The sequence below is a fragment of the Apodemus sylvaticus genome, chromosome X (genome assembly GCF_947179515.1).
Source record: "Apodemus sylvaticus chromosome X, mApoSyl1.1, whole genome shotgun sequence".
Classification (NCBI taxonomy): domain Eukaryota; kingdom Metazoa; phylum Chordata; class Mammalia; order Rodentia; family Muridae; genus Apodemus; species Apodemus sylvaticus.
Genome location: NC_067495.1, coordinates 131,969,195 through 131,981,378, shown reverse-complemented (window position 1 = coordinate 131,981,378; position 12,184 = coordinate 131,969,195). Strand labels below are relative to the sequence as shown.

Sequence of the window (12,184 nt, the reverse complement as noted above, 5' to 3'; positions counted from 1 at the left end):
AGAGCCAGTCAGAGGGGACTGCTGCTCGGAAGCCAATCAGCGTGCCTGAGCCTGCAGCCCCTCTGCAGTAGTTATGCCAGAGCGCCCAGTGTAGAGCAGCGGCGAGCGAGTGGCAGGGCAGGATTGCCTGGAGCCACCGCACACGGTCCTTATCCTCTTCCCGCGCCTCTCCCGCCAACGCTTGCCCACCACCTTAGTAACCCAGTCTCCCTGCTAAGCTCCTCGCCACGCCCCGCATCCCGCAGGCCAGCAGCTACACGACCCCACGCTGTCCTCCAGGCAGCGCAGCTCGCTTCGCCTCGCCCCGCCCTGACCCTCCTCGCCCCGCCCACAAGGCTCCGCCCCGGGCCGCCCCGCACCGCCAAGCTGTTCCCGCCCTCGCCCAGCGCCCAGGTAGCTGCGAGGAAACTTTTGCAGCGGCTGGGTAGCGGCTGGTCTCTTGCTCTGCTGGGCTACTGCCAGACTTGCTGAGTCTCCGGACCGCTCCTGCTCTTATTGCCACTCTCTCGTGCTCTCCTCGCTCCCCCAAGAAGCAGGATGGCCGGGACCGTGCGCACCGCGTGCTTGCTGGTGGCGATGCTGCTCGGCTTGGGCAGCCTGGGACAGGCGCAGCCCCCGCCGCCTCCAGACGCCACCTGTCACCAGGTCCGTTCTTTCTTCCAGAGACTGCAGCCCGGACTCAAATGGGTTCCAGAAACCCCCGTGCCAGGTGAGTAGGGGGTCCCTTGAGCATTCCCCGTGCACAGTGGAAAGCCAAGGCGCGCGTGGTGGCTCTTCCCAGAGCGCGCTAGCCAGGCGGGGCCGCGGCGGCCGTGCTCTCTGCTGCAGGGTACCTGGGAATGGTCGCTGTGCCTGGGGCCTGGACCATCTACCGAGTGAGGGAAGCAGAGTATGGATGGACTCTGTCCACATGCCCCGGGCTCACGCTGCTGTCAGGAAATATGCAAGCCAGAGCAAGGCATGGCAGAGATCGCCTTTCTAGCGCCCATTTTTTTGGGGAGGGCGGGAAGGTGGGAGCTGGCTCCCCTCTGCTCCTAGCAAATCGGCTTCACAACGTGAAGCCGGTGACTCGGGAATTTATCTCCCTTACTCGCACGTTCTGCCTAAGCTGGCCATTACTTTCTCAGCCATGTGTGTCCCTCCCATGCTTTCGGTTCCCTAGTCTGGGTTCCTGAGGCTGGCCGGGCCCAAGTGCAGGCAAAGTTGAGCGAGCACAAATCTTTGAATCCACAGAGGCTAGTGAAGACACAGTGAAGGAAACTTTTGAGTAGGAGAGTCCTCCAAAACGTGAAGACTGAGCCTTTTCCTTCAAAACAGCGTCCCTTATCTAGGTTGGCAAATCTCTTTAAAAATCGGCGGTGCTGGCCTATGGAGCACGAGTCTAAAAAGGATTTAACTCCTCCCCCGCCCAAATTCATTTGCCTTGACAGGCTGGACCCCGAAGAGGAGAAGATTTTAGGCAGAGGAAAGTTTCAGAGCGCCTGCCTTTTGTTCTGCACAATCAGATCGTTTTGTAGGGGCATATTTTAACCTTAGCTCTGGGCTGCCGCTGTCAACAGATGAATATTAATTGCCTTGTGTGATTGACTGTCCAGCGGCTGGGCTCTTAATGCCTGCCTTAGAATCCAACCAGGACAAGTTGCTATACTAACAATATGTGCAGGAAGAATGGGTTTTGAAAAGATTAATTTTTCAGAGGTGCGCTTGGAAGAAAGCAGCCAACACACAGACGTTTGTGGCTTCCAGGCTCTCTTTCCGAAGACTCCTGCATTCAGCTAGGCGTGCGTCCCGCGCTTGGGAGACATTGGGAGCAAGCCTCAGCACAACTTGGCTGGTGGCTCTCAACAAGTCAGGGAGGCGGGCCGGATCATTGGACCAAGTTGTGAATGCATATGCGCGCCTTGTGGGCGCTGCCAGGGAGCGTTCACTGGCAGGAGGTTACCTAGGCAGCCAACGCGCCCTCAGCCTTTTCTTTAGGTTGATGAAAAGAGGCTAGCGAGCCTGCTGTTTAGTTGCAAAGGTAATTGGTCACCCTTTTTTGGTGACTGAAATGCACTTGCGCATATGTTAAATATTGCCTTGCAGGATATCGCTCTAAGGGAGGGTAAACTACCTCTTCCACTGTTAAGTCTTAATAACGTACCACGTGGGCGTGTGCAAGAGCTGTAAGGGGCAACCTATGAATCAGTTCTGCAGAGCTGAAACAACAGGCGAATCTCTCTCCCCTGGAAGTGCCTTGGTAATTAGATTGCTAAAGCTAGAGAACACACTTTTGTTGATAATCTAAAAATTGGTCCTTACAGGCTGAGCCCCCACAAGATGAATTGGTCCAGGGTTGGGGTTGGGCAGTATTTGACTGATGCGGAAGGGAAGTAAAATGGTGCTTAAAGAAGGGGAGGCAGAGAAAAGTTCATCTAGATAGTCATTAGCAATCCCCTTACAGACACACACACACACACACACACACACCACACACACCACACACACACACACAGAGAGGGAGAGAGGGAGAGAGGGAGAGGGAGAGGGAGAGGGAGAGGGAAAGGGAGGTAGAGAGGGAGGTAGAGAGAGAGAGAGGTAGAGGGAGGGAGAAAGAGAAAGAGAGAGAGAGAAAGAGGGAGACGGGGAGAGGGAGAGGGAAAGGGAGGTAGAGAGAGAGAGAGGTAGAGGGAGGGAGAAAGAGAGAGAGAGGGAGAGAGGGAAAGGGAGGTAGAGAGAGAGGTAGAGAGAGAGAGAGGTAGAGGGAGGGAGAAAGAGAGAGAGAGAAAGAGAGATAGAGAGGGAGAGGGAGACGGGGAGAGGGAGAGGGAAAGGGAGGTAGAGAGAGAGAGAGGTAGAGGGAGGGAGAAAGAGAGAGAGAGGGAGAGAGGGAGAGGGAAAGGGAGGTAGAGAGAGAGGTAGAGGGAGGGAGAAAGAGAAAGAGAGAGAGAGAGAGAGAGAGAGAGAGAGAGGCAGGCAGGCACGAGTGCCTAGTTTGCCATTCTCTCTCCTTCCCCCCAGCTCTCTGGCTGCCTGCCTCTTTGCTACATCTGTATAAAAGTATTGGGAAGGCCCACACACTGTGTCTATGAGAGTTGGCTAGGGCATATTTCCTGCTTGCGTGCTTCCAGCCTAAGATGATCATACTTATAGAGACTGTAGTAGAGATTTCCGCCCCCCCCCACCCCGTATTGTTTCTCAAACTCTAGGAGGAAGCACTTTTCTTTTTTTCATATACATCCAGCACAATTCATTTCGAAAAATTAAGTGGTGCCCCACACCTTTTCATGGCAGACATAGAAAACAAGGCCCAAATTAAAATATGGTGATATCCATCCAGCTGTGGGTACAGCTATCAGATTCTCAGGCTTGAAACAAAACCATTTGTCTTGAATTTTAGTAGGGTAACTCTGGACGATGTAGATATAGAAAATATGGTAAAAATCCTAATGTTCATGTGTAGAAAGAACTCATCAGTATTTCAGAGAAGAGATGATAATGGCAGACCGAATACAATGGCAAGTGCATAATTTTAAAGTGAATAAATGTGTAATTTGCTGCTGTCGCTCACTGGTTAGAAATGGAAAGAGAACTGCAAATTATTTGATAGTTATGAACCATCGAAATGACCGCTTGACTCTCCCCTCCCGCATCTACATCTACAGTTTAAGCCATGTTCAGTTTGTCTGCTGCACTGTGTTAACTGCATTAATGCTTTCTTTGTCCCAGATAAAATGAGATTCGGTCCCTACTCAGGAAATATCCTCAAGAATGTCCTGTTTCACGTAAGGGGCGCATTTGGGATTGACTGCTAACTTTGGGCCATTAACAGAATTGGGTTAGTGTGGATAAGGTACATTTCTTATGTTAATATGGATGAGACTAAATGGCATTTGAAATCAGCCAGCCTAAAAAATAAATCACTGGTGCTGAAGGACTACCCCAGACTTCTGCAAAGCTGATCTAAACCCTTCCAATCGCACTTTTCTTTTCTTTTCTGGTGTTCAAAGGCACTGGATAGCCGTTCTAAAGAGCATGTTCCCCAAATCCATGAATCTCTTCAGACCCCACTTTTTTTTAAGGATTTGTAACTTGGAAAGCACTACAGATGGAAACCAGGCACACAGAGTTAGCATTTGGCAGGGAAATCCATATAACTGACTTTCAGTGCAGCTCTTTTGCCCTTATTTAATTTAGAAAAATTCAGAAAAAAGGCCAATGAGCTCATAAGTCTAGATGTTTATTTTGTTTTGCTTAACCTACCCACAGGCGCAATCAAGAATGGATACAATTTTAGGCAAGGGAAGTGAGCTAGTAATCAGACAATGATGTTTCCAATTGTCTCAAGGGAATGTTACAGAAGTCTGAAAAAAAATTTCTCTAAACAAAAATCAAGTGTAATTCACTTTATGAATGCCATACACCACTTTTGTGGGGGGTGGGAGTTGCAGGGGTCGGATGGGAATGAGAAAATCAAACAAACCGTGGTAGTGTTGCAACTCCTCTAAGATGGAGAGATCTTGTCTTGGAGAGGGCCTTGGAAAGTGCTAGAACTGATCCAGAAGACCAAATGCACCCATGGGTGAAAGGCAGTCTCCAAGAGCCACGATCATTTGGATTTCTTGAAATTGATGAAAGAAAAAAATACAAAGGAAAATTCTTGAAACAAAGAATTTGTTTGTAAATGTGAATGCGTTTGTGTGCACATGTGTGTGAGTGTGCATGTGCTAAGAGAACTGGCAATCATATCTGTGTTGCCAGCTGTGGGCCCCCAATTATTTTGAAACAACTAACAGTCCAAATGTTGGGAGAGACAATGAGAACCGAGGTATGGGAGAATTTTTTTTTCTCATTTGGATGAGCAGTGATTTGCCAAAACTTTTTGAAAGTTGTACTGCTGTATGCTAACTTTGAGGAGTTTAGAGAATTCTTTCAGATGTGCTCTGAATATATTTAGTGCATAAATCCTGACTGAGAAGTATTTAGAAGGAGCCATCATTCTGATGGAGATGGCTTTTGATTGGTAAGGCTCCTTGGCAGGCTGTGCTTTAGGTGCTGGGGGTGCAGAGAGGAGTAAGATGCAGTCCCCTTTGTCAAGGAGCTTGCTGTAGAGTGGGGGAGCACACAAGTAAACAAGCTTCCCAGGAAACTTGTAGGATTAAATAGGGTGAAAGAGGCTAGAAAATACCTCCAGGAAATTGGCTGAAATGGTCACAATAGGCAGCCTGGGCAAGGGAAAAGAACAGAAGAGGTGAAGTGGGAGATAGGGAGAAGTCTCTTAATAGAGCCTCCATCTTAAAAAGACACAGAAGAAGGTTTTGATGGATGCTAGATGACACAGATGGTGTCAGTTTTGCAATGTGTTTTTTCTTACAGGCTGGTAGATTGTATCCAATATTTTGATGCAATATTTTTGAGCATTCTGTTGCTTCCATCTTTAGAGTTGCAATGTTTGCTGTTCACTGTAGCCTAGGAAAAGACTGCTTATTACCAACCTGGGAGAAGAGTCCTGGATTTGTCTCCTATGAGACAAGACAGAAAATATGTTTTCTCTTTAAATGGCAGCTATCAACGACCATGCCAACTTTAGTGTTTGATGCTTATACAAAAGCATGGGTCTTAAGAAGGATCTCATTACTCATTTCTAAGAAAATTGAAGATAATCACTTATAACTTGTGCACACGATACATCATTTGGAAAGAATTTCACTGGAGATCATGTTGCTCAACTGAAAAGTTTTGGCGTGCTGAATTTGTACATTTTTGTGAGTGCTTCCTTTTACTCTGATCTCTAGCTTTTTTCCTGCATATGGTTATTTGTATGTTTTAGATTATAAGCTTCTTAAAGGGAAAGCTCTTTGAGCAGTGTTGAGCACAATGCTAATAGTGCCATGCGGCATTTGGTTGATAATTAACAAGAAAGAATTTCTAGATCATGAAAGTATTTTATATGAACTTTTAAATACTTTCTCAAGCTTATTTTCAAAGCTTAAGCCCAATGCTATGGCACACTCTTAGGGTGTGTAGATAAACTTTGTAGTCTTTATGTATTTTGGCTGTAGACAGATCCAGGCGTATTTCAGTTATCTGCTGTCTCTTAATAACTGGCTGGGCTTATTAATATTGAATACCCAAAGAACAAATTGAAGTCAGCAATGCCTGGATTAGTATAGTTAAAGATCAACAATTATATAACACATAAATCAAAGGACCTCTCCTAAATCAAGTCCTTTGTGATTTAATGTCAGCTAGATGTTTTTGCTAATGTTGGTGTTGCCATATTTGGAAGCCAAGCTAGGAGACATGCACAGATCTGTTGAAGTACCTCATGGGTTTCTGTAACCTGGGATCACAATTCCTGTACAGGCTCAACTCAAGAGACTGTTCCAAGAGCCAACATCTGTTGAGCTCTAGCTGATCTTGTAAATGGGTTTGATGTATTTGGTAATCTAGGGTCTAAAGGGAAGTTTCGGCAGAAAAATCCCTTAGTTATTTGCCCATATTTAGCAGCATGTCTGGCTTGAAACAGGATCTCTAGCACTCCATTAAGAAATGAACATCAGAGTTGGAGAGATGGTTCAGTGGTTAAGAGCACTGACTGTTCTTCCAGAGATCCTGAGTTCAATTTCCAGCAACCACATGGTGGCTCACGACCATCTATAATGGGATCTGATGCCCTCTTCTGGTGTGTGTAAGCATTCATACATTAAATAAATAAATAAATAAATCTTTAAAAAAGAGAAATGTATCAGAAAATCGAATACAAGCCATGGTTCCCCAGACTGGCTTTAGACAGCATTAAGCAACTGGGAATTTACCTCTTGAACTATAATGGCAGAGAGAAAACGATTTGATTCAGAAAGCAGTGTGACAATGGCCATATTAGCAGAGAAAATGCATTTTGAACTTGTGTGTATGAGTGGCAAGGCACCCACTGGAACACCTTGGCCCATGCAAAGACCTTTCTGAATATACATGTAAAGAGGCTTTACTCCTCTACTTCAAATTAGGGCACTTAAATATTAGCTATACGAATGCTAATTATCAGAAATTCTTGTCATTTAAAAACCACCACTACCACCAGCAGCAAACATAAACCCGAAGTAATTACGAAGAAAGACATTTTTCACTTTGGCTTCTCTTTGCAGAAGGAGATGCACAAAGCCACATTTGAGAATTTGTATTTTTCCTCATGACGGAGTCAATGCATTGCTAGTGTTCTGAACAGTTAATTACTTCTAGGAGCTGAAATTGTATTTATATACCAGATTAGGAAATCTACTCAGTGCTTTGAAGTATGCTTAATAGGCTTATATTGATAAATAATTGATAGAAAAGGAGATAAAATATAGGTGAAAAAGGCAATAAGAGGGAACAGGAAAGTCAAAGCCATTATGAAAGAATCTTCTACCCGTTGCATGAGTCCATGCGCTGCAAGATAAAAATTGTACATTTCTCAAAAAAGGTTAGAGTAGTTAAAATTTTTTTTTTAAGTTTCCACAATGAAGCACGTGTCTGTCATAAACTGCAAAGGTGGCACAGTTTTAGGGAAAAATTTCTGTTGATCCTTTGGAATCTTCCTTTTGAAAATAACTTGAAATCCTGTTACAGTAACCACAAGGTACATTTCACAGATATTCCTCTCACAAGTCTGGTATCTCCTTTAGGTTAGGGATTACATGGTATTCATTTTTATGTCTGCACTTAACTGTGAACAATTGGTACTAGTACGTATTTACTGACCAAGTGAGTGCAGTTAAAATGTACTAGAAACATAAAATTCAATAAAGTTAGTATTTAAGAATTGATTTAATTTTACTGGGTTGTTTTTTTTTTAAAAAGGGGTCACTTTTTCAGGTTAAAAAAAAATCCATCTACCTATAGGTAAGTAAAAAGAATGTTCGTTTAACTCAGTTGCTTGTGCCTTCATTCCCTGGAAGAAGTAGACTAGCCAAGTCTTACAAGAGGGGTAAGTATTTTTTTATTTCCAAGGCAATTTTATGTAATTTAAGGGTAAAGTTATACACAGTTATATATTCATGCATTTTCTTTACTATATAGACCTGTTGAATTGGTGTTTATGAAAATATTGCTGCCCAGTATCACTTACAGATGCACAGCACTCTAGCTGCTGCTCAACACACCACTTTCTTATAGCATAATCATTAAGCAAACTGAATGGAACCAAGTTTGTCCTCTCCAAGTTCGTGTTTACTCTTTCTTACTTATGCCACTAAGATGGCATAAGTATGCTGTGTTTAAAAGGACATATTCCAAAATATGTTTACAGGACGAGAATATGGTAAAACTAAATAATTGGCACAGTTCCTGTCTTAATTCCAGTCTGTCTCCTCTCTCCCACCACTGCCTGTTTAGTATTGATATTGTGTTTCATGACATCCTGAGACTCTCCATTGCTCTTTACAAACCTGGCTTTGCATAATTGAAGCGGAGGAAAGTGGTAAAGAGGAAGAGTTAGAATGACAGACATAGGGAGGAGATTAAAAGCTCACATTTTGGCATATATCAGAATAGTAATTAGCATAAACAGACAGAGAGGACTGACAAACATCTCAACATGGAGTTTTGCAAGTCCATGCATTCAGGGATAATGCAGAGACAAGTGTACCACCAGTGCATTTGTTGCCCAGAGTATTTTACCCATACTTCTTACTTTGCATTCATGATTTTAAAGTGTATAGGGAATTCATAATCTCGTCCAAACTTATTGTTTACTGACTGCAGGAGCCATATTTGAATCATGACCTTCTCTAGACTGGTGAGTACAGTGACTTGTACAGAATTATTATTGTAATTTATTATATAGTTAACCTGAAGAGATTCTTAAGGACTTGACTACTGTTCATGAAAGCTTAGAATGACATGTAACTAGACAATGTTTCCCTGAGTGCTTGGTTGTCTAAACTGGTTTGCAGCAGAGAATGAAGAAAGGATGGAGTTGAAACACTGGCCCTGGGAGTCCTGTTGGCCTAAGAAGATTGAAGAGGAGGTGACACAGAGATTTTCTTGTGGTGTTACTTAAATGGTAGTATTTGAATATGTATATGCATATATATTCATACATTACACACATATCCATACAGTACTATTTTGATAATCATAGTTAATTACACATATTGTTCCAGCTCAAATTTCTTGTTACTCTTAGCAGTGGGTAGACTTTCACAGTATTAGCTTATATTTGTGATTTGAAAGGTGTGCTTTAATATGACTCATGTCTCCACAGCACAGCTACCCATAAAGTGTCTACAGTTTCTCAGTTCCAGGGATGGGCCTGGTTCCAACATGCATATATGTGCATGTGTGCTGAGTGTATTCTGCATACACACAGATGATACAGCTACAACACAAGCAGGGTGTGTTCAACCTATTGCTTGTGGGTCACACACATCTATGGCCTAGTTTACCTGTGAGTGCAGCTCAATATAAAATTGTAAAATTACTCAAAACATTGTGAGATTTTTTTCATAACGTGATCGTTTGAATCTTGAGCATAAACTGTAAATGATGACATCTTGTCACAACATCAAAAGGTTGGACATGTCTGATGGAAGCTGAGCCTAACTCAGTGGGAAGAACTAAGGGATACAGCATTTCACAGATCTAGGAAAATGTGTTTTACTTACATTGACCCTAAATTGTTGCTGTACTGGTTACCACTGATATAACAGACCTACTGCTTAGTTATCAGGTTTCATCATTTCCCCAAGTATGGAGATGTAATCCTTATTAAGTAACTACAGTCAGTTCACACTGTTGTAGGCCTGTTCTGGAGGACTGCTTCTAGAACTGGTATGTGAATGGGGCTCCAAATGCACTTCCCAAGCTAGATTTCTGAAACAATTATAAAAAATGTGCTGTTGTATGAGGCATGAAAGAAGTAAAGATTTATGACAAAAGGAAGGGCTGGAGAGATAGCTCAGTGGGCAAAGTGCTTGCCCTACAAGTATGAGGACCTGAGTTCAAATCCTCAGGACCCATGTAAAGCCAAATGGTAGTATGCACATTCAATTTCAGTGCTCCTATGGCAAGATACCAGGAGATTCCCTGCTAGCTTGAGGGCCAGCTAGCTTGGCATATGGAGCTATTGACAACAAAGGTACTCTGTCTCAAAACAAGGTGAAAGAAAATGAATGGTATCTGAGGCTGTCCTCTGTCACACATGAGCCTTCACTCACACTTGCTAGGCATGCTTGATGGCTTGAGTTCAATCTCTGGAACCCACAGAAAGACAGGAGAGAACCAAATGCACAAAGCATGTCTTCCAGCCATGGGCTATGTCACATGCTCACACACTTATATCATGTGCCCACACATAATAATGAGGTGGGAGAGGCTACCTGTGTAGGATTTATCAGTATATAGATAGCAACTGAAGTCCTGGGAGCTCACCAAGAAAATGTGGAGTTAAGATGAAGCACAGTTAGGACTCATCAATATATAGGCTCAAGCGGTTCCATGGGTGTGGATGGTAATTTCCAAGCCTTTGTATGGGACATGTCTTAAAATATATTTTGCCAACATCTGGTGATTTAAAAAACAACAACAACAACAACAAATCTTTCAAGAACTTTCTAGATTAAGAGGAAGTATGAGTCTATGTTGTCATAGTTCAAGCTAGAAGATACCAAACACTCAAATGTACATACACATGGAGAAGGGAAGAGGGATAAAGGGAGAGGGAATCTCTATTTCTATCCCTATCTCTGTCTCTAACTATATCTCTGCCTCTGTCTCTGTCTATCTCTCTTTCACAGCCACACCTTGACATTGGAAAGCCTTGTTTCCATGTATCTCATGTGTACACAATGCAAGTGTTCATGCAGCACCTCATTCATCCCAATATGGTGGCATTCTGCTCTTCCCCCAGTAGGGACTCTCCTGCTCTATAAGATGAAAGCTGTTACACTGTTTTCGGGAGACCTGGACTAGATTTCATGCAGGCTAGCCTCTGAAACATGTGGTTCTAAGCAAAGTCTAGGGATACTTGTAAAACTAAGGTGATCTTTCTTTCCTTTTTTTAAAAAAGATTCATTTATTTATTTTATGTACATGAGCACACTGTAGCTGTATTCACATCCCATGGTTGTGAGCCACCATGTCATTGCTGGGATTTGAACTCAGTGCTCTTAAGTATCTTCAGATTTTTGTTTCTGGGTGAGGAGAAAGTGAGGTGTCTTTAATTTCTCTATTGTTTAACAGGTTGTCTTCACCAGGGTTTCTACTTCCGTTTTTAAAGATTGCTATTTTATTAATTTGTCCAAGTATATGTTTGCATGTGTTATGTATGCACTTGCCCTCAGATGCCACAAGAGGGCATCAAGACTGTCTGGAGCTGAAATTATAGGCACCATGAGCCACCTGATGGGAGTGCTAGGAACTGAACTCCAGTACCCGGGAAAAAGCACCAAGTTCTCTTAACTGTGCCTATTTTCTACTTTCAACACATACTTGAAACTCCTTTGTTTCTAGTAGATTTGGGGGTGGGTCATTTTTAGGTTGGTTGGATAGTTCCCCCATATGGAACTATCGTAGAAAATAACACCTACTGAGTTCTTACTGTGTGCCACTTGCAATCTGGGTACTTTATCACAATATATAAAGCCAACCTGAAAGGGAGGTGGGGCATGCCCATTTTATAGTTGGAAAAACTGAGACCCAGAAAGGTTTACTTTCCCACAGTTGCTGTAAATGTTGGCAACAGGACTGAAATCGAGACTTGTTTTACTCCATCTCTAATGCTCTTTCCACTGTATCCCTCTCCTTTGGACTCTGAGGGAAATAATATAATGTACATAGAAAGTTTTGATCAGAATTGTCATATTCTTTTGTCTTTTGAGATAGTGTACATTCCAGGTCTTCTACTTGATTCTGCCTTTGCTTGTCCAGTCTGTTCATTATAACCTTTGTTAGATGTGGGTGTTCAGTGTCATATGTTCTCTGTGCCTTCCCCGTTGTCTTTGCTTACTCATGTACCTATTCCCATGACTTCACTATCATGTTCACTGGTTTCTGCATCTCCTTTTAGTCTGCTGTCTCTCTTGCTGTACAAATCAGAATCTCACAATTGCCCGTTAAATCTCTCCATCAGATAGTCCTTAGTGCTTCACCTTAGACAGAGCCAAAAATGACTCACCCCATCATTCTCGTTTTCTGACTCCATTAACTTCTTCATAAGCTTCTA

At 43.2% G+C, this 12,184-nt stretch overlaps 1 protein-coding gene across 1 annotated transcript in view; it reads left to right on the top strand.

Annotated features, from left to right (window-relative positions):
- The first annotated feature begins 347 nt into the window (after positions 1-347).
- Gpc3 (glypican 3) overlaps positions 348-12,184 on the top strand; it is a 333,506-nt gene continuing 321,669 nt past the window's right edge. Inside the window, exon 1 of the mRNA XM_052171490.1 lies at positions 348-709. Coding sequence (XP_052027450.1) covers positions 538-709 — 172 coding nt within the window. The 5' untranslated portion in view covers positions 348-537. The remainder of the gene's footprint in view (positions 710-12,184) is intronic.